Source organism: Rhinolophus sinicus, chromosome 12 (assembly GCF_057876585.1).
Source record: "Rhinolophus sinicus isolate RSI-liver-muscle chromosome 12, RSI-T2T, whole genome shotgun sequence".
Lineage (NCBI taxonomy): Eukaryota > Metazoa > Chordata > Mammalia > Chiroptera > Rhinolophidae > Rhinolophus > Rhinolophus sinicus.
Window position 1 is genome coordinate 29,265,812 of NC_142512.1, and position 23,133 is coordinate 29,288,944.

The window sequence follows — 23,133 nt, forward strand, 5'->3', positions numbered from 1 at the left end:
GGACCTATCATAACTTATTTAACCAGTCCCTTAATGTTGCGTATTTAGGTTTTTTACAAATTTTCACTCTGCATATGTATCTTTGGGCACTCATCCTATGACTTTCTTAGGATATTATTCCTATCCTAATTAAAGGATGTATTCAAATTGATCCTCAAAGTGTTTTGCCAATTTATATTCCCTCCAACAGTTCATGAATGCCTGTTTTCTCCATGCCTCTCAACACTTTCACTCTTGCCCATCTGAGTTGGAAATTGGTATCTCACTTAATTTTTTTAATGTATAAATTTTTTGATTACTAGGGAGGATAAACATTTTTTTTCTTGTTAACTGTTTACATTTGTGGATTACTTGTTCTTATCTTATGCTCCTCCCCCAACCATTGATCGTACCTGAAAAGTTTTTGACCAGAAAGAAGGACCACAAACCCTTGAAGAACTGATTGAATGCAAAAGGCTTAGAGTGAGTTAGGAAAGGAGGGATGAAGGAAGGGAGGAGGAGACACATCAAAGATTATAAAAGCAAAATAATTTTTTTTTGGTAGAAAACTATTTTAAATCAAACTTTATGGAATTGATATATTAAACAGAAAAAAAGTGGAGCAGTTCTGGTCAAATTGGGAATGGGTAACCTGCTCAATCTGCTGTTGGCTTTATGAATTGTCTTCTGATCTCCTCTTTAACTCTCGAATCTGACTGCTTTAGTTCTGATCTTGTTTTGATGCCTGATCTCAGACTGCTATTTACATTTTCCTTTTGGTTCTAAAATTATTACATCATGTTATTGCCTAGCAGTTTTAATTCTTGTTTTTAATGTCTCAAGTTTAGCCACCTACTTAAGACATAAAACTTTTAATTATCCCCACTCACCCAGCAGAAGCTGTCTATACCCTGTCTTGTTATTGTAGGGCTTCAAGAAACTAAATTTAAAACTACTGGACAAACAAGACCAATGTATTTGAGTTCTTTTCATGAACGATACAATGAGTTAAATTACAGCTGTTTTGGTAGAGTTCTCTGCTTTTCAAAGAAAAAGGCCTAAATGAATGGGAAAGTATATTATCATTCAATTTGACCATGGTATGAACTATACTAGTCACAACATAGGCATTTGGTGGCAGAGCAACCTATTCAAATTGCAAGTAGAATACCGTACACAGAAGGAACTAACATCACCCCTAAAGGGCTAGCTTTGCAAAGTCATACCTACAAAGTATATACAAAACTCCTAAATTTATTCTTCCAGAACCATCCTTTCATCCAAGGGCTAGTATACCCAAAGCATAGCCCCTCAAATGTCTATCATTTCAAAGAGCACCCATACTTACCATTTTTACAACCAAACTGGTTCTCCTCTCCAAGTTCCCCATTTTATGGCCTCTTTGGAGTTAGCAGTGACTTTCCCTTCCCCTTTTAAGCTGTAGTCACCAACTCTTATTAATTCTTCCCTTACAGAGACACAGAGTCAAATGTTTCTCTACTTACACTGCCACTACTTTCATCTGGACCCTTATTACTTCATGTCTGGATTGCTGCAAGTCTCCCATCCTATAGGCTATTGCCAAAGTAATTTTTATACAAGCTAATGTCATTTGGCTCTGTTTAGCCTTCTGACCTAGTTTCTGGACTGTTTTCTGGTCTAGGTTTTCATCTTTATTTCAGAGTAGAGTGTGGGGGAGGAAGAAAGCTTCCTTTAACCTTAACGTTCTTTCAGCTGGTGTAATAATTAAGTCTACATGAGACAGACTGCCAAGAGAAAATAATCAAATTTAATACACACACATGTATGGGAAGCCCACCTACATGAGTCAGAGACCCCACATACATGGCAGGTTCAGGGACAGAAAGTTAAAATGAGGTATATATGGCATTCTGAACTAAGGATGAGGTAAGTCACCTTGGGACTTCAGCGTATCCCTGCAGGACGGTAAGAAGAGCAGATATTCAGGAATGAATAGTTTGCCCTGTCACATAGATAGGTCAAAAAAGGTTATCTTTGATAATATTATGGGCCTCCAATTCAAATTCTTCTAGGTAGTTGTAGGGGCACAGTTTCTCTTGAGCCTATAGGGTCTCAGGTGCCTTTAGCTCAAAATAATCCTCATACCACAGAGGCAAGTCTTGGGGTGACTCATTCTGAACCCCAACAATAGGATGATCCAACTTTCCAAACATTAGTTTGTCACAGTGCTACACAAAAGAGGCAGAAAAGCTAAACATCACTAGTTGGTTTTTGAATTGTCTTCTGATCTCCTCTTTAACTCTCGAATCTGACTGCTTTAGTTCTGATCTTGTTTTGATGCCTGATCTCAGACTGCTATTTACATTTTCCTTTTGGTACTAAAATGATTACATCATGTTATTGCCTAGCAGTTTTGATTCTTGTTTTTAATGTCTCAAGTTTAGCCACCTACTTAAGACATAAAACTTTTAGTCCAGAACACTCTTCAACCTGGTGCTCTTCAATTGGCACTCTTATCTGCTGCAGATTCTGTTGATTTTTTTTTTAAATGCACCTTCCCAGGGCTACCATGGTGCACAACTCTAAGCAGAATCATTCACACTGTATTCTACGTTAATGGTTTCCCATACATATTATAATTTATGTTTTATGTTCTCTTATCCCAACTCAACAGCAGCTATTCTTTCTTTACAGCTGTGGCCACTAGATGCCCACCTACTGTCAGGGCCCTACCCCAATTTCTAGAATCAGCCCTGGCCAGAAATGACAGGTTTAATGGGACTCAGTACCAACTTACCCTTATTAATTATAGCCCAGTGCTATTACTCAGTTTTTCAGTTCTAGTGAGCTTCTTTCCAAGAGCTGGGTCCTAGTTCTGGTTGATATCTTGTGTCCTGTTTTGCCTTGGTAACATGTCAACGCTACAGAGAAGCTCTTACTATACTTCAGTGTCAAAACTCCCTCATGCCAATTGCTTGCTGAAATGCTTGCCAACTATAGTCCAATTGCCATGTACTTGGGATACTACTGGCATGCTGGACTAGACCTATAGCTGGTTCTGTCAAATCTAGGGCCAGGCTCATCCCAGCAGAAAGGTCTAATCACATCTTTTGACCACTTCTCTACCCTTACCCACCATATCTAGCTCAAAATGAAAGGATAGTTAACCTCTTATAAAATGTGATGCCTGAATCAGAAAAGCAGTATTCAGATGTTTTCTGATAATATCTACTCTCTTGTTATAGATACTATACCTTTATTAAGTGAATTTAAGTTACCTTGACTATAAAATTATCACACTTTTTAAACATCTTTACCATACTGGGTACTTTATTTTCTATTGGATGACACAAAATATATGCTGGCCCTATAATATGAACTGCTCTGAATCATAACAAAGCAAAATTTGGAAAGAAGAAATAACAAAAAGAATTATATCAAACATGATCAAAATGATCTCTAGTAACCATAACCATAAATTATAATAAGTAAAAGTGAAAATGACTGATTTAATAGATTACCTACCGAAGTTATTTGTTCAAATGTCAAGAAGCAACTTCTTTACCATAAAAGAGTTTCCATATTTTCTTTTATTTTCCTTACTCTAGAGAGAAATCTCAGGTGCATTTACTCATCAATTCATCAACTCAGCAAATTCTGCAAAAAAGTATCTATAAAGCATATGTGAAATTACAACTGCAAAAAAAAGAAAAAACAATGAAGAACCCTTATTTTGTTCTAGGAAAATTTTATTTCAGTTTAAACAAAAAAGCAAATGTTACTTATGTCATCCAAGGACAGGTGGGAGTATGATCATCATTCATAGCTGTAAACTGGCAAACTCCAAGTGAGAGATGTGATCTAGGTTAAAAGACATTTATTAGTCCAGATTATATTTACCTCCCAAAGAGATTGCGAAAATTAGTCAAAAAGATTACAAACAGATTTACATGAAATCACATCAGAAAAGCTGAGATAGTGAAGGCTAATGGTTTGGGAAATTCTGTTTCCACTTAGTACTCAAAAGAATAAAATTCTTAAAGATGAGGAACAGGTGGTTTATACTATAAGTATTAAAACCAATGATATGTACTTTTATCAGTTTCATATGATTATTAGGATTCAAGATGTTATTTAAAATCTAGATGTAGGCCCAAACACTTAGTCATTGACAAAAATGGAAAATTTACATTTCTTTACAGGAAACATAAAAATATGACTATTTGGTTCATCTTAATTTACAGTTGATAAGCCCAATTCTAATATTTATATATATTTAAAAAAAAGACATGGTAGCATTGTCACGCACCTGAAGATTCCAAATAGAATGTCCCCATTAACAACAGAAACCAAGAAATATAACTCAGTCTACAGATTTTATTTCTGATTAAGTAATAAACTTTCAGTTATTTCTTTGAGTCTGTCTTCTGTTAACAATGTACTCAGATAACATCATTGATTTCTGAGCTCTCCTTCCACTATATTTTTCCCTTTTAACTAAGATGTATGTAGAAATAACAAGACAACTCAGGATAGCTGTAATGGCCTTCAGTAATTTTGTTTTACTAATTAGTTGACTTATTCCGGTGAAGGCTAATATCAAATTATCCAGTAGTCTTTGATTTCAGAATTACTTATAACAGAATCATAAACAGAAATCTTAATCAATAATCTTCTACTTACATCTTATAACCAGTTATCTTTCTAAACAAACTATTTACAGATGCAAAATATGCAACATTGTTTAAAATAAATATACAATATATAGTTTCTAGATTCTCAAACAGGCTTAAAAATGAGGTAATAAAAACTTAATTGATTAAACTTTTTACCATTCTGGAAATGGCTTAGGAAAATGATGGTGAAAATTCTTTTTCTTAGGTCTTTTCATGTTTTCTTTGAATGCTTCTAAGTACTTCCTTTTCTATGCTGAAAAATTGTGTAAAAAATCCTTAAGCTTTGTTGGATAGTCTGTCATCACCCCAGTTGCTCCCAAATCAAAAGCTCTTTTGTATTCTTGTTCTTCATTTAATACCCAAATATACACCTAAAAATTAGAAGCATGAGAAGTATGAGAAGAAATGTTAGGATAGAAAATTATTTTTATAATAGCATTTATCCACTACAATCTCAGCACACTTAGAAATAATCTTTTATACTTGAAATTTTAAGAAATAATTGAACCCTTTAAAATATGCCATTTTGCTCATTAAATATGCACTGTCCCACCCCTGTGTCTTCAGCTATTCTCAATTACACATACGAGGTATGACAATTAAGTTCGCAAACTCATCCTAGAAAAACTGTTACATACCTCATTGCTGAATACCACTATAGTCACCTTCGAAGCACTCCCCTTGGGAAGCTATACACTGACACCAGCACCAAGTCCACCATTCAAAGTAATTTTGGAACTCTTTTCTGGAACGGCCATCAGAACTGTTGTCGTATTACCCTTGATGTCCTGAATGTCATCAAAATGTCTTCTTTCAATATTTCCTTTATCTTCAGGTAAAGAAAGAAGTCATTGGGGGCCATATCAGGTGAATAGGGAGGGTGTTCCAATACCGTTATATGTTTACTGGCTAAAAACTCCCTTACAGACAGTGCCATGTGAGCTGGGCACTCTTGTATCACATTGTTGTGATACAAGAGCTATGAATTGGTGAAAAATTCAGGTTGTTTTCATCTTAACATTTTCACGCAGCCTTTTCAGCAATTCCAAATAGTAAACTTGGTTAACTGTTTGTCCAGTTGGTACAAATTCATAATGAATAATCCCTCTGATATCAAAAAAGGTTAGCAACATCATTGCAACAAGTTCGCAAACTTAATTGTCAGACCTCAGTAAGTGGACTCTAGTTACTGAAATGCCACTGCTTTCTTGTCAACTATAAGGAAGAGATTAAGGTCTTCGTATGTGAACCAGTAAAGCAGAATCATCAGAGTTGGGACCAAATTAAGTCAGTTAAAAGTTCTTGCCCATTATGTTTGGGTTCAACTGGTAAACTATGCTGTTTCCAAAATGCATTATTCCAGAAATTTACCTGAATGCCTCGGGCAGTGAGGTGGTCAAACAAAGCTTTTCTCATTAGTAAACTAAAAAAGAAAAGCAGAACAGATCTTAGTACTTCTTAGCCCTACAAAGGACTAAAATTAGTCCTTAGTACTAATTTAGTCAATTTAGAATTTATAACTCCTGGTTGAATTTAATCCCAATGCTTCAGCAATACAAGCAATGGCTTCAAAGAATAATAGCTGCTGTGGATGCATTTATATCATAACTGCTGGATCTCTTTTCATTGCTGGCTGCTTGCTGGTGAACAACCAGAACCTTTTTTCTACTCCTTGCTGCCACTAGATCCTCAAGAGACCTTTTACTGAAGCAGCCCAATGGCTTCCTCATTCTCTCTGCTGGAGCCATAATGAGAGTGAGAAAGAGCGGAGAAGTCTGTGTTCCTAAGTTTGCAAGTTAAAATGAGGCAGTGAACTTGAGTCAAGTTCTATAACATCATAGTTCATTTACAGAATGAATTAGTCTTTTGTGAGCTATCTTAGAACCTAATGTTGTTTAATTACACTATCCTATATGTATAGGAGAAAAGCATTTTTTTTAGCTCCAAAAAACCAACTTCAAAGTGAATTTTTTAGAAAACAAATCACTTGAGCAAGATGGGAACTAACTGTACTAGAAACTTATGTATAGAATTCCTAGTCTGTTTATGTTTATTAGAATGATTAAGTAACAGAAACTGAAAAATCACATGCATTTAACATCAGTTAAAAATGTGTCCTTGAAAACTAGAAATTAAATCAGGAATAAAGCAAATAAACCCCAATAAACCCCCAGGCACAGAAAAAGATGAAACTGGTTTTCTATCTCTTTGAAAGAGGAGTTAAGTTAAAAATGTTGTAACTAAGGACTATTAATTAAGCATTCAAGGGTGGAAAGTGGGGGAGATCCAAGACAGGGGAGTAGATATATACTGTGCCTGCTTCCTTTTGTGAACAAATTAAAATTACAACTAAATTATAGAACAGTCAACCTAGAGAACCATCTGAAATCTAGTTGAACAGAAGTTTTATAACTAAGGATATAAAGAAGCAGCCACGTTGAGACTGGTAGGAGGGGCAGAGATCCAGAACTGGCTAACTCCAAACCTCCATGTGGCACTCGAAAACAGGGAGGGATAGCTCGGCTGCAGAGGTTCTCCCCAAGAGGAGTGAGGGACTCTAGCCCCACACCAGCCTCCCCAGCCCAGAGAATTGGTGCTGGGAAGAGGAGCCCCACAATATCTGGCTGTGAAAAACAGTGGGGAGGGGATTCCAACCATGTGGGTGGGATGGAAGTTGGCAGGAAACCCAGGTGTCCTCTTAAGGGCCCGAGCACAGACTCGATCACTCCCAGGCACTCACCTTGGGCTCCAGTGGAAGGAGAATAACTCAGGGGGTGTCAGAAACATACGAGGGGTAGATTGAGTTGTGTAGGTTCGGGAGAAGGGCTGGAGGACAGTCGGCATTTTCCCTGTGAGGGGGTCCTTCTCTCGTGCAGATGATAGGCTTGTGCCATCTTTCCTGTGTTGAGCCCTCCCACTATGCTTCTGGCCAAATATGAATCTGATTCATCTAGTGAGCTCCACAGCTCCACCCTGCTGACTCACTGGGACCCTACCCACCCTATACCCCCAACACTGGAGATACTTTCTCCAAGAGCAGCCAGCCCCAGCTGCATTGCACTCTTTCTTGGAAAACTGTCAGAGTCCAATAAACTCGACAGGTGGTGACTGGCCTCGTGCTGAGACTTTTGCTGAGTTGCTGCAAGCTCAGCATTGGCACCAAACCAGAATTTACTTTAACCTGGTGACTACAATTCTTCCCACTCTAGTGTTTCCCTGAGACCTTGCCTCACCCAACTGGGATACTGCACAAGGCTTTATCAGTGGCTGAACCTTAAGGGAGCTGACAGGTGGCCATAGGCCTTGGGTTTTCCTGGCATTATGTGTAGCTACCCTAGGCCTAGTACTAATGGCAGATATCCTCAGTTTGCAGCGTGGCCTCTCCTATGCGCCTCCAGGGTTAGCACAGGCAGCAAACAACTGCGGATCACTTTGTAGCTCTTATCAGGTAGTCCCTGATTGGTCACTGGCAATGGGTGACCTGGGCCTGTACTGGAGACCCTCGCAAGAGGCACCAGAACCAACATACTTGGAGTTTTTCTTCAGACCACAGCAGAGCACCGCCTAATTAGCCCCACAAGCGGCATACACACAGGGCGGTCTTAACAAGCACCAGAGCCCACTGGGACAAATCTCACTCAGTGAGGAAGCCCCCCACAGAGCAGCCCATAAGCTGTGGATGAGGCAAAACCCCACAGCCACTTAGCCTGAGGGTCAATCCCACTCACTGATATGCCAATAGCAACCAAGGCTCAACTCTAACAGGAGGGTATACACAAACCACACAGGGGACACTCCTAGAGCCGGTGACCAGGAAGACTGTGCCACTGGGCCCCACAGGTCACCTACTGCATAAGGCCACCTCGCCAAGACTGAGGGGGATAGCAGATCCACCTAATACATAGAAGCAAAGACAGAGGCAGCCAAAGTGAGGAAACAAAGAAATATGTCCCGAATAAAAAAAAACAGGAGAAAACCCCAGAAAAAGAAATAAATGAAATGGAAGCAAGCAAACTACCAGATACAGAGTTCAGAACAATGGATATAAGAATGCTCAAGGGAAAAAAAAAATAAAAAGACTGCTCAAGGAACTCAATGAGAACGTCAACAGAGAGACAGCAAGCAGAAAAAAGGACATAGAAAACTTAAAAGAGAACCACTCCGAAATGAAGAATACAATAACTGAAATGAAGAATGCACTAGAAGGAATCACCAGCAGACTACATAAAGCAGAGGACTGAATCAATGATTTAGAAGACAAGGTAACAACAACAACAACAAAAACCCAACTAGAAGAGCAAAAAGAAAAAAGAATCCAAAAAAAAGAGGATAGTTTAAGAAACCTCTGAGACAACATCAAGCATAACTACATTTGCATCATAGGGGTACCAGAAGAAGAGAGAAAGCAAGGGATTGAGAACCTATTTGAAGAAATAATGACTGAAAACTTTCCTAACCTGGTGAAGGAAATAGACATACAAGTCCAGGAAGTGCAGAGCGGCCCAAACACAATGAACTCAAACAGGCCCACACCAAGACACATTATAATTAGAATGGCAAAGGTTAAAGACAAAGAGAGAATCCTAAAAGCAGCAAGAGAAAGGCAACTACTAACTTACAAGGGAGCTCCCATAAGACTATCAGCTGATTTCTCAACAGAAACTGCAGGCCAGAAGGAATTGGCACAAAATATTCAATGTAATGAACAGCAAGGACCTACAACCAAGATTATTCTACCCAGCAAAGCTATCATTTAGAATCAAAGGACAGCTAAAGAGACTCCCAGACAAGAAAAAGCTGATGGAGGTCATCATCACCAAACCAGGAATGTTAGAGGGATTTCTTTAAGATGGAAAAAAAAAATCAAAATTATGAATAATAAAATGGTAATGGCCACATATCTAGCAACAATTACTTTCAATGTAAATGGATTAAATGCTCCACTCAAAAGACACAGCTGAATGGATAAGAAAACAAGACCCTTACATATGCTGCCTACAAGAGACCCACTTCAGTTTGAAAGACATACACAGACTGAAAGTAAAAGGATGGAAAACAGTATTTCATGAAAATGGAAGTGAAAAAAACAAAAAATCTGGGGTAGCAATACTTATACCAGACAAAAATAGACTTTAAAACAAAGGCTATAACGAGACAAAGAAGGACCTAGTAATCCCACTTCAGGGTATTTATCTGAAGAAACCCAAACACTACTTCGAGGGGATGTGTGCATCCATATGTTCATTGCAGCATTGTTTACAATGGCCAAGATTGGGGGCAGCCTGGGTGTCTGTCAATGGAAGAATGGATAAAGAGGACGTGGTGTATATATACAATGGAATATTGCTCAACCAGGGAAGGGAATGGGTTCTTGCCATCTGCAGTGGCATGGATAGACCTGAAGGGTGTTGTGCTGAGTGGAGTGTCAAACAGAGAAAGACAGATGCAATGAGATTTTGCTTATATTTGGAATCTAAAGAACAAAATAAACAAAACAGAAACAAACTTATATATACAGAGAACATTTTGATGATTGACAGATGGGAGGGGAGTTGGGGATAAAAGAAAAAGGGGAAGGGATTAAGAAGTACAAATTGGTTCTTATACAGTAATCATGGGGATGTAGGGTATAGTATAAGGAATATAGTCAATAATGTAATAATTATGTATGGTGTCAGATGGGTACTAGATTTGTTGGGGTGACAGATGGGGGTGTTGGGAGGCAGGGTGTAAAAGGTGAAGAGAGTAAGAAGTACAAACTGATAGTTACAAAATAGTCATGGGGACGTAAAGTAAATCATAGGGAATACAGTCAATGATATGGCAATAACTATGTATAGTGCCAGGTGAGTACTAGACTAGTCAGGGGATCACTTCTTAAACTATATAAACGTCTAACCACTATGCTGTACACCTGAAATTAATATAAAATAATATTGAATGTCAACTGTAATTGAAAGATTAAAAAGAGGGGGGATGGTGAAGGGGAATAAAAGGTTCAAATCTCTAGGTATATAACAAATAAGTCACAGGGATACAATATATAGCATAGGGAATATAGTCAATAATATTGTGATAGCGTGGTACAGTGTCAGATGGTTGCTGGACTTATCATGGTGATCATTTTTTTAGGCATATAATTGTTGAATAACCATGGTGTACCCCTGAAACTAATATAAGGTTGTATGTTAGCTATATTTTAATAAAAATCTTTTTAAAAATTAAGTATTCAAGGTTCTATTTTTAAGCAAAAACAGCCCAGTAACTTTGTGGTTTTTACCTAAAAATAAACTCAACATATCTTAGAAATTAAGGTATTTTCTTCAAAGTACATGCCCACCCCATAGATAGAACTTCTTTTCTGCTGCTAAGCCTTGGTGCAGATTTTACTGAGAAATGTGCCATTAGTCAATATATATTTTACATATACTATATTGCTATACACACTTCTTTTCATCATGTTTTTGACTGCAGGCTATTGGAAACAGCAAATAAGTAGAAGGGAATGGTTATATATACCAGCTCTGTTACTAACTAGCTAGATAACCCCATGTAACTTTGAGTCGGTTGGTGCTTAGTTTTCTCCTGAAGCTAAATGAGATCATCTCCCCAGATTTTTCCTAAGGCCTGGTAATTAAGCTGGTTTCAAATGATTCATACACATCCATTTGTATGGTAGGTATTCCACACATCCTTATTACAAATTACATGTAGAAAGCTTGCACTAAATCATAAGCACAGTATTTGATATAGCTAAAACAATAACTTGTATATCAGGAAACTAAAATTCTTACATATCAGAAAGCCAGATGAGAAACTTTTGACTTCTGGACATGGTGTGTGGTTCTTTTAGCCTGAGGCAAAATAAAATTTAAATCATAAATTAGAAACAAAGAAATAGATCAGTGTGATAAAATAAAACAAGTTCAAAATAAAAAGTGTCTTGCATTTGGTACGTGCTCAAAAATATTTGTAAAAGGACAAAAATAAATTAAAATAAAGCCTGTGTGGGTTCTCCATTTTCATTGATTCTGGGCTAACTTTTTGCTACCACTATTCAAAGGTTAAAAAAAAAAAAAAGGTTATCTTTCCAGGGACCCTGAGTGCCCAGGGCTCATGTCTCTTTTTTGGTGAAGCTTCTTTCTCTTGCTTTGTCTGCTATAATTTAGTATACAGTAGGCTTAAACATACAACCAAACTTTATTATGCATTAAGATACTTGGGGTAAAAATGAGACTAAAAAATAATCTAAAAGCATATTTTTCTTCCCCTTTCAATATTTAGTTTTCTTTTTTTTTAATTAAAGTTTATTGGGGTGACAGTTGTTAGTAAAGTTACATAGATTTCAGCTGTACAATTCTGTATTACATCATCTATAAATACCATTGTGTGTTCACCACCGAGAGTAAGTTCTCCTTCCATCACCATATATTTGATCCCCTTTACCCTCATCTACCACCCCTCGCCCTTTTCAATATTTAAAGACCTAAGCCCTGTACTTGTTGTCTTGTCTATTAGAAGAGGATACTTGACTTTTGGACCTACGTTGAGTTCCTTCTTCAATCTCTTTGACGCCTAGAGCAGCACAATTATGGGTGTCATTTACTGTAGGTTGTGTGTGTAGGAAATCTCTGATTAGCCTCTCTACTATGACGATTTCTCAGCTTCTTTCTAAGTTTACACACAGTGATTTTCAATCTCCCCAGATCTTCATTTCTTGTTTTCTTTCAAACACTACCTATCTATACTCTTAATATAATTCTGAGCCTCCACACTTAAATTCATTTTTTATTAGAAACTCTCTCTAAATAAAATCCTTTTTCCCTAACTTTAGCGAAGGTGGAAAGTCCCGGCTGCAATTTCAGGAATCTCGGGGATTTAGTATCTCAAATAGCTAATTACTTCATTAAACACAAATTATATGTTGTCTTAGGAAGTACCCATTGTTTTCCACTTAAAAAAAAAATCAAAACACGTACATTATATTCTCTACCTGACTTAATCCATAACCACTTTTTATAGAAAAGATTAATTCTGTGAAGTTTGCTCATATGTCTATATTTCAATCATACCTGCTTCTAAAAGGAACACATAAAGATAATCTAGAGAGCATAACAGTCCATTCCAGGCCAGAGGAAAGCTAATTACTTTAGGAATACTGTGTTTCCCCGAAAATAACACCTAATCAGAAAATAAGCCCTAGATGATTTTTCAGGATGACATCCCCTGAACATAAGCCCTAATGCATCTTTTGGAGCAAAATTAATATAAGACCCGGTCTTATTTTTGGGGAAACACAATAAATGGTTAGGAATCATTTTAATCTAGCAAATGAAAATGATTTCTTTGTAAAACAAGAAGTGATTTCTGTTCCTTTGTCTGCAAAACACAAAGACTGCTAATAAATATAATTGGGAATAGTTAAAAATGCTCATCTCTAAGAAACTCAAATTGGAAAACAAGCATGAAACATAGATGTCGAGTACAAGGGTACTGACCAAATTGCTTTTCTTACCAATAGTTTCTAATGATAATTTTTCTAGTATTAAGCTTGACTTTTTAAAGTTCTGTTTGGGGATGAAAAAGTTTCATGCAGGTGAATTCACATTTAAATGACATCCCCAAGGCTCCAAATTCCTTTGTGATGACTCAGTTATTAGAAATTTACAGCTAGCTGGAAATCATCTTCTAAGGCTGTAGGATCGTGAGATTAAGCTATCTTTCTTTAATAATAATGATAAAGATAATTTAATAAAAATTATTAAAATTTTAAATTTTTATTAAATTATCTATAAAGGCTTTCAATAAACAATGAAAGCTATCATTTATTGAGTATTTTTTGTTTGCCAGGCAATGCTAAGTGTTTTATATATTTTTATCTTTATAGTAAATTAGTGTGTAAAAAGCAAGGCTTTGTATCCTGTAGAGAAGTTATATAAATATAAAAGTATCTTATATAAACTAATTATATTGTTGTCTTTATCCCAGAGGGTTTTTTTGGGTCATTGTTGTGGTGGCAGTTGTTTTCTTCCTAAATGTATTAATACTAGTGGTGAATTTGGAGTTTAATGGAATTTCAGCTATGTATAGTTGTCAATGAAGTAGAAAAAAGGGCAGTTGGAGGGCAATCGCTATTAGATATTAGAATAAAATAATTACTAAGCTTCAACAATTAAGTTTAATTCTTTTACCTGACTTCTGAGTACACAAGCATAGAAATCCACTATTACCTGAGATGGGCCCAGATTAAAAACTTATAAACCTTTTGTTATTATTCATTTTAGAGAATGTGTTAATATAGGTCAGCTAAACAAACATGGAATCGATTCTACAGCAATCGATTTTTTATCAATTGATATTGATATTAACGAGCTTTATCTTAGTCCTCCTTGATAACTGATAAAAACAGGTAGCCACTTACTTCAATATGATGGAAGGCATTGGGATTTCAAAAAACTGTTCTCGAATGGGCACAAAGGGCAAGAGACCAGTGAAGAAGAGGCCAAGAATGAGCAGAACACGTTGTAGACTGAAGAGTACAGGAATATCTGAATTCTAAAACACACAAACAATATTACATGTTACTCTATAACTGCTCAAATAACCAGGATTATTTCACAACCCTGAAAATTTTCCAAGACTGTTATCTTGACATCTGTTAAAAGTACTCCCTGAATTATTCATTTCCAAACACACCACACTTAAAAATGGCTAGTCCTTGACAAATGGGTCAGGATCTGTCTTGGGGCCCTATAATGTTAACTGATGATACTAAAGTTTCTCTATTCTCTACTCTCTACTTTTGGAACACCACTTCTGTCTATTTGTGATAGTGCTTATCAGATAAAGAAGGGAAGATATGAAATACTTAGTAACCTTACTCCCATTTAGAATAGGTAACTATATCTAGTATCTATATATAGTTATACATTTTTAAATAGGATATGATGTAAATATGAATATCGACATATACAGATATATATTAATACTGTTGCAAATATGTCATCTTTCAGCTACAGTATAGCTCAAATATAAATAGGATTTTGTAAGCTAGTCAAAGAATCTAACCACCATTTTAAGTTTCTATTGGAAAATGTGTTCAAGATCCCAAAACGCTTAGCATGCAAGCTTCATGTATACTGGGGGTGCCAAAAAAATGTATAAGTGGACACTCTGGTCAACGTTGCTCAAGCAGTAGTTCGCCATAATCAGAAGTATCTGGATGCTGATGGTAACCACTTTGAGTACCTCTTGTAATTGCAGAAATCAAACGTGACTTGTATTCATCTTTTGTTATCGGTATGTATTATTATAATTTTAATAGTTTTTTTCCTTTCTTAAAATGTGTGTATATTTTTTTGGCACCCTCTGTATACGAACTCTTTTCATCTTGCAAAACTGAAACTCTACACCCTTTAAACAACTCACCATAACCTCTCTCCCTGCACTATTTGTATTGCACTATTACTTGTATTCTGAAAGAGAGTCTTCAATGCCTAAGATTTTCTAACATTTTGAATTTCAAATTCTCTTAGCTGATTATATAGCTAAAGTTTCTTACAGAGGCTTAGCATACCATTTCAAAATATAGCAAAATTAATGTTTATAGATGTATTTTCTTCAATCAGATAAAATTTCAGTGGGTAGATAGCTCACTGAAATCATATATATATATATATATATATATATATACACACACACACACACACACACACACACACACACAGTGTTTCACCAAAAATAAGACCTAGCTGGACAATCAGCTCTAATATGCCTTTTGGAGCAAAAATTAATATAAGACCCGGTCTTATATTATATAAGACCGGGTCTTATAGTAAAATAAGACCCAGTATTTATATTATATTATATTATATTATATTATATTATATTATATTATATTATATTATATTATATTAATTATATTATATTATATTATATTATATTATATTATATTATATTAATTATATTATATTATATTCCCGGTCTTATAGCAAAATAAGACCGGGTCTTATATTAATTTTTGCTCCGAAAGACTCATTAGAGCTGATTGTGGGGCTAGGTCTTATTTTTGGGGAAACACAGTCGATGTGTGTGTGTGATATATATATATATATATATATATATATATATATATATATATATCTTGATAATTATGTTCCAGGATTAATTTGATTAATTCTAGTTTGGAGGTAGGGTAAAGAAAAGCTTGAGATACAGAATCGAAGGACTAAATACTTCTTCTTTAATTCCAAATTACACAGATATTTCAGGGTTGGCCGGTTAACTCAGTTGGTTAGAGCGTGATGCTCATAACACCAAGGTTGCCGGTTCGATCCCCGCATGGGCCACTGTGAGCTGCGCCCTCCACAACTAGATTGAAACAACTACTTGACTTGGAGCTGATGGGTCCTAGAAAAACACACTTAAAATAAATAAAAGGTGTTTTTCTTTTTTAATTTCAATTACCTAACAAAAAAACAGAAATTAAAAGATGGGAATCATATTTTGTTTCATTATGTACATAATAAAATGTTGGTAAACAATATTAGCATGTAAAAATAATAATGTAAGCCAGTCCAATTATATTGAACTTTAATTGCATGGTTCATTATCTCTATTAAATCTATTACCTATAAATCCATTATCTCTATTAGTAAAATTCTGATCAGTTGCCCCCATCCAGTACCATCTGTCTTTGGATCAACGCTACGAAATAAGATAATTTTTAAAAATTATTACTGTAATAATTTACCATTTATCGATATACAACCACAATAACAACAAAGATAGATCATTCTGTATCATTTTTGAAGCTTACCTCTTTGTAGCACTTTTCTACAATTTCATAACTGGCATTACCCCACACTGTTAGGTGTTCTCGTCTGTACTGCTTCACTAACTCTGAAACCTACAAAGGAAAATTCAAACTTTTATGCATGTGCCTATTTGTAAATCTGCTTACATCATTTCACATAAAAAAATGGGTTACAATTGACTATCTGCCAGTGAATAGTATAAAATTCTGGAAGAAGGGATGCATACATTCAGATTATGTACAAAGATATACAGAATTACTTACATTTTACCATTATATGATTTATCTAACAGACTATAACTCTTTAGTAATTTGGCATAAGCTAACTACAAATGAAGCGAATTAATGGAGAAGTAGTTAAATATGTAAATGCAGAACTTTTGGTTCACAGGAGCTCACTTTTATCCATGACTGAGACAGGACAACTCACTCAGAAAACAGGCTTTTCTGCAGTAAAGTGATCTCTCCTACTAGGGAGGGCATTATTTAAAACAATACTGATCCCGAGAGTATCACATTTCCTTGAACAGTATCGACCTATGCAGCCACCTACTCTAGCCTTATTTAGTTTGTGAAATCGGATGCAACACACTCAGAGGAGGCAATGCCTTAAGTACCTTCTTAATCAGCACATTGTTGTTGACTTTGATATCGATGTTAATGGGAGTGTTAGGGAAGGCCTCAAAAACTTCCTTCAGTAATGGAATTCGGTTATCTTTTCCTTCGCATTGGCATGCTGAGAAAGCAAGATTTTTAAATGTATTTTTAAAAGATGATGTTTACTTTTTTGATTATTAGAAAAGTTAAAAGCACGCAGTCATAATAGGACATTTACACAATGATAAAAAGTATAAAGAAGAAAAAGAAAAGCAACAACTTAGATATAACCATCGGGACCCTCTGTACCTTCTCTACCCTTTTTTTTCCTATGCATAATTCAAGGGCGTTATGGTGTACCTACAGATTTTAACCTGATTTTTTTACACAAAAATAAATATTGCATGTTAATACACTGTATTTATAATTATGATTTAAAAGTTTTTCATTAAACCTCTAAAGATAACTCTTAAATTCACATGAAGTTGTCAGAAATGATACATGGAGATCCGTGCACCCTTGACCCAGATTCTCCAATGGTAACCTCTTGAAAAATTATAATATAATACAATATCATAACCATGATATTGACATTGATATCATCTACTGATTTTATTCTTTAATTATTATTTTTAAAGTTTTTAAAATACTCCATCGAGTAGCGATACAACAATTTAATTATTTTAATTTAAACATTCCCCTTGAAGGGTACCACTCTAAATGCCACTTTGGCACAAGGATTATTTTGAACTGAAAGCAATTGAGAAGAAGCAGATACAAAAAAGTTCTCTGCCCTCCCCCTATTTGCCTATACACAAGAGTTAAATTGTACAAAAATCAATCACCAACAACCCTAGACCCTTATCAGCACCAGAAGACTACATAACTACTGACTAGCCTTTATTTTCCATTATTCCCCCATATATTACCTTCCCACAATTTGCCACCCTAGAAACTCACTCCTTTGTCTTGTCACTTCTCTGAACATTTATTGGTTTTGTTGTTAAGATGCTATATAAACTCAGGTTCCAGCCATCCCTGAATTTCCCCCATGATACATACATATTAATAAACTTCTGTTTGTTTTTGTCTTGTTAATCTCTCTTTTGTTACAGAACCCCAGCTGGGACTCTGTACCCTACTAGTGGATACTAAGATTGTTCCTAAAGTTTTGCTCTGATATCATCATTGAATTTTTCAGAAATTGAGAAAAATATTCAAGCAAGAGAAATACATGCTAATTCAGTGATGTGTTGAAGAATTATATTAATGCAATTCAAGTCAAAGAAAATTGAGTCATAAAATTAGAATAGGATTTTAATCATTCTTTGTTTCCTGAGGATTATTTCCTTTGTTCTTTCCCTAGTCCCTCTTGCCTCTAATCACTTATATCACTTACTATACATACTATATAACTATCATAAAATTTCCTCTTCCATCTAAAACTTCAATTCTACTAATCTGTGAATAACAAAATGGTGAAAGATCCTTCATTTCATCTTTAGTGTACAGCAAATCAAAACAAAGCAGCATATCAAAAAAGTAAATTAAATCCATGTTAGAACATTAATTATAATAAAGGCCCATGTGAAAAGCCACCTGTGAATGAAAAAAAAAAAAAGAAGTATCTGTTAGTGTTTTGTCTGTTTGGTATTCTATTTCTATTGCCTTTTTCCTACTCCTTGTAATTCAAACAGGGCTCTGATGGGACTGTCAATCATTTGGCTGTCTCCCCTGACACAGAGAGAGGAGCACATGACCCTTTAAGCACAACAATATGGATACTAGGAGAGGGCTCCTGAAATCCTCAGCAAAATTGATAATGCATTTTTGATGTTCTTAGAGGTCCATCTTTATGTGGAGAAGGTGTGCCTAAGAACAAAGCTAACATAAATGAAAGTGGAATGAAGAAATGGAGATAGAGACCAATTATGGCATGAGCAACTGGAATCAGTCATGTCTGAAGGCATATAACTTCTAGACTTTTTAGTTATGATAATCAATAAATTCTTTAAGAATGTTTTTTGGACTATCTTGAGATGGATTACTAGCATTTATAAATGAAAGAGTTTAGACTTATCATAGACTACAAAACTGAACTACAAAAATTAATTATGTTAATATATTGGGCTGTAAAAAACAAGACCCGCTCCCCATTCACTCTCATGGTAGGCATATGACCTAGGTCTGGCCAATCATAATTGCTTATCTCTTTGTCCACGGTAAATATTTCAAGATGGACACGTGATCCAAGCAAGGCCCATCAGTGTCTTTCTCTAGAACTTTTCCCTTGAAGCTCACTGGGTGATTGCCTTTTTCCCTGGGGTCACAGCGCAGGCAGGATGTGAATTTATAGTTGTCAGTGAACATGATCCCTGCCACATGGACAAGATCCATCTACAGCGGAAGAGGATAAGACCCAAGAGAAGCAGAACCATGGAAGGAAGGAAAAAAAGTCCTTTTTAGACCCCTAGATCCAATAATGTTTAATGTCAGATCCACCATCATCCTAGACAGTTAACGATAAAATAAATCTCTATTTTTTCCCACTTACGCTAGTGTAAACTGGTTTCTGTTACTTATAACCTAAAAAGTCTGAACATGATGCTCTAATACTGCACAGTTCAATGTGGTAGCTACTAGCTGCATTAGGGTTATTTCAATTCAAATGAAATAAAATTAAAAACTCAGTTCCTCAGGCGCACTAGCCACATTTCAAGTGCTCAATAGTCACATGTGGCTTTTGGATATTCTATTGGACAGTGTAAAAAAAAAAAATTGTATCACTACTGGAAGTTCTGTTTAGATAGTGCTATTCTAATTAACTGAAAATTTTGTTAGCTTGTTAAGTGTGGAAAAATTAATTTAGCAGTCAAAAGAGTTGCCATGGGTAACAGCTCTTCACACCCAAGTAAGATATATGGAAGGGCCAATTTAGAAAAGGGTCAAACAGACAAAACTAACTTTGGAACAGCAAAATGACACATTGCACAAGAACAATATTGCATCGAATACTGGGGAAAACAAGGAAATTAAACTGTGCTAAGAAAAAAGTGTGCTAATGTGCTGTGAAGATATTTAAATTAGATGCCTCAGCCAGCACAGAATGTAGAAGAGTTGAAGAAGTTTGTCCCCAGTATTGTTCCAGGTAGAGTATAACCGGCTGGGAAATACTACAAAAAGGGAAAGAGAAAACTAACAGGAAAACAAGAATGCTAGAAACTAATGTAATATTGAATGTCAACTGTAATTGAAAAATAAAATGAATAAAAGAATGCTAGGCAAGAGTATACCCTAGGATGTTGAGTGAAGTTGCCTCTATAGCATGCTAGTTTAAAACTGATTATTACAGTCAACTCCAGATTATCCAAATTATTATTTGCATGAAAAAAGACTACTTTCAATAAGCAGGATAAATAATAACAAACCCTTTGGTTAATATACTTTTCTGTTCTTTCTTTTTAATGTAACCTGTGGCACATTCAAAGCACCTTTAAAAGAAAACAACGCTTCTCCAGTACTTTTGTGAACCACAGAGAAAACCACAGGCCTGGTATGTATATTGTTCTGAGAGTTGATAGTTTCTCTTTCTCTCTAGTATTTAAAGAAAAGCAAGCAAGAGTTCTGAGCAGGGGACGAGGATAGAAAAAAACTGAGTCAAGTTTTTACAGTACTAGGTATTAGTCTGTTTCAAATACTGTAAACTTCACATTTGAGGCACAGTCTTAAATACAGTATGAATTGAATGCAATATAAACTAAAGTTAATTATTCTTTACAGTTGTCTGAAACTTGAGAGTACATGGCATTGCTATTAATAAGGCATTGAAGAGACTCTTCAAATGGAGAGGCAATATGGTGAATGCTGAATACAGATCTGAATACTGGCCTGGGTAAGGAGGAGACCTAGTTTCAAGTCCTAGCCAGGTCATTGACTTGTAGTGACTAACTTGACTGACCTTAATCAAGTTAATTTACATCTTTAGACCTGTTTCCTTATATATCACATGAGGAAAAAGAATTGAATGGTCTCAAAGTTCTCTTCACGTTCAAAAGTTTCATGACTTTATGAGGGGGGTATAAAAACCATAAAAAAAAAAAAAAACATTTTTTTCTCAAAAGATCTTTTAATCTTTGTGAAGCTTTGGCTTTGCTCTACAAAGGGAAAAACAGGAAAAACTTCACTTATGAAATTTTCTTAACCTTTACAAGTCCACAACTGACACAAATATTAAAATAACTTGGCAAGTATAATCCTATTAATTACAAGAATGAAAAAAGTGTTTCCTCAAACCAACACAGCTTAATGATACTTACCTGGAAGGCAAAATCAACAAATTATCAAATTTTAATATCCCTTAGAGATAGCTAAGTTAAACAATTTTCTGATTTTTATTTGCCTTTCTCAGATTTCCCAATCAAGGTGAAATTATACTTGCCAATTTAAAATCTAGCTCACAGAGCAGTAACAGTTCTTTCTGAAAATTAGTATCAATAGGTCCTTGACATTTAACCAAGGTTATAACTACATGCAAGCCATATGAAGGACCATAACATGTAGCACCTTGTGGTTTTAATGAGTTACATTCGAATCATTCAAAACATGAAGCTAAATTGTGATAGTGAGGGAGTCTATACCTGCTCAGCAACCTGTATCTCAAGGTGGTTTATTTTCCACTCAAACATGTTCCATTTTCTGACTAACAAATTGGGCCAAGGGACATATTTTGTTGTGAGAAATGTTCCCTTAAAAGAAAGAAACAGCTATGCTGGTGACTAAACAGTAAAGATGAATAGGAAATGGATGGTTTACTGGAATATTAGAATTCTTTTTAATAATTAATAATATGGAGCAGCTAAAAGACAGAATCAAATGTGATAGAATCAGTAAGGATCTGAAAGGGTCATTTTAATGTCTTTTCGTTTATTGATTTAATTTATGATTACTACAAGTTATAGTAATATTCTAGAATTGAAGCTTTAGAAGTACAAAATGTCCCTAATAATATCTGGGTTTCTTGTCATTAGTATTCAGGTTTAAATTACCTGTATATAAATTGAAACAGAATGAGCCACTTAAATCTCTGGACTTCGTCATTTCAGGGTCAAGAGTAAAGATTTGTAGGCCTGACAGAATAAGTTTTGAGGGCTGTACTTTTAGCTGGAACTTACTATGACAAGAGAACATGCATGAATATCTAATTATCAGCATAAATGAATATACTTTAATGTAAAGGGTTAAGGTGCAAATGGGAAATATTACCTCTTTGAAATGTGACATCCAGTTTGCCAAGGTAAGGTGGGAGTTCCTTTGAAAGATATGATTGCAAACAAGTTAGCTCTCAAAAACTTAAAACTATATTAATGTCTTACATTAAGACATAAAGATTTGCTTCTTCAAAAAAATAAAAGAACAAAACACTACATGTGTTTACATAGGGCACCCATTAGAACATCCCCAACAGTAAATTAATCATATAATTACTTCATTTCACAACCTACAAGAAATTTGTACTACTTAATATGAACCTTTTCTCAAAAATAAATATACAAACATCTCAGTAGACAAATGTCAAGAATAGATAATTCAAAGAGAAAAACAAAAATGACTAAAAATCATATAGAAAATCTTTAATCTCACAATCAATCAAGTGCAGATTAAAATTTAATCCAGCAAATTAGGAAATATTTGGTATAGTTTTATAATGCCCAATAATGATAAGGGTATGGCAAAGTGGGCAGTATTCTAATATCAGATTTTAGAACTCTTTTGAACAATTTAAAAAGCAAGTTAGGAAAAGCAACTTTCAATATATATTAAGACACTATAATAGTCCTAATATTTTACCCAATAAATTCCTTGTTGAGAGTTTAGTTAGGGAAATAATTTTAAATATAGAGATAACTTTTTATTTATATAAATACTTTTAATAAATACAAACATCTTTATAAATATATATTTATATCTCTTAAAAAACTTTATATAAGCACATAAATATACAGAAAACTTTATCGTTATGTACAAAGGTGTTCAATGCAGTGTTATCTTTAACGGTGAAAACTTAAGACTTAATTTAAATGTCCA

The 23,133-nt window shown here is 35.1% G+C and overlaps 1 protein-coding gene across 4 annotated transcripts in view; it reads right to left on the bottom strand.

Moving 5' to 3' along the window:
* Nucleotides 1–3,273: 3,273 nt before the first annotated feature.
* The window catches only part of GDPD1 (glycerophosphodiester phosphodiesterase domain containing 1), a 37,231-nt gene continuing 17,371 nt past the window's right edge, over nt 3,274–23,133 (bottom strand). The window contains exons 4-11 of one of the 4 annotated variants that reach the window (XM_074319714.2): nt 22,312–22,357; nt 17,070–17,188; nt 16,456–16,545; nt 14,059–14,192; nt 11,432–11,491; nt 6,009–6,060; nt 4,794–5,008; nt 3,274–3,822 (exon numbers count right to left, since the gene is read on the bottom strand). In XM_074319714.2, the coding sequence (XP_074175815.1) occupies nt 4,886–5,008; nt 6,009–6,060; nt 11,432–11,491; nt 14,059–14,192; nt 16,456–16,545; nt 17,070–17,188; nt 22,312–22,357 (624 nt within the window). In that variant the 3' untranslated portion in view covers nt 3,274–3,822; nt 4,794–4,885. Of the gene's footprint in view, nt 5,009–6,008; nt 6,061–11,431; nt 11,492–14,058; nt 14,193–16,455; nt 16,546–17,069; nt 17,189–22,311; nt 22,358–23,133 lie in introns of all 4 variants that reach the window. The other 3 variants (XM_088802114.1, XM_019736413.3, XM_074319715.2) reach the window with 3 other exon arrangements.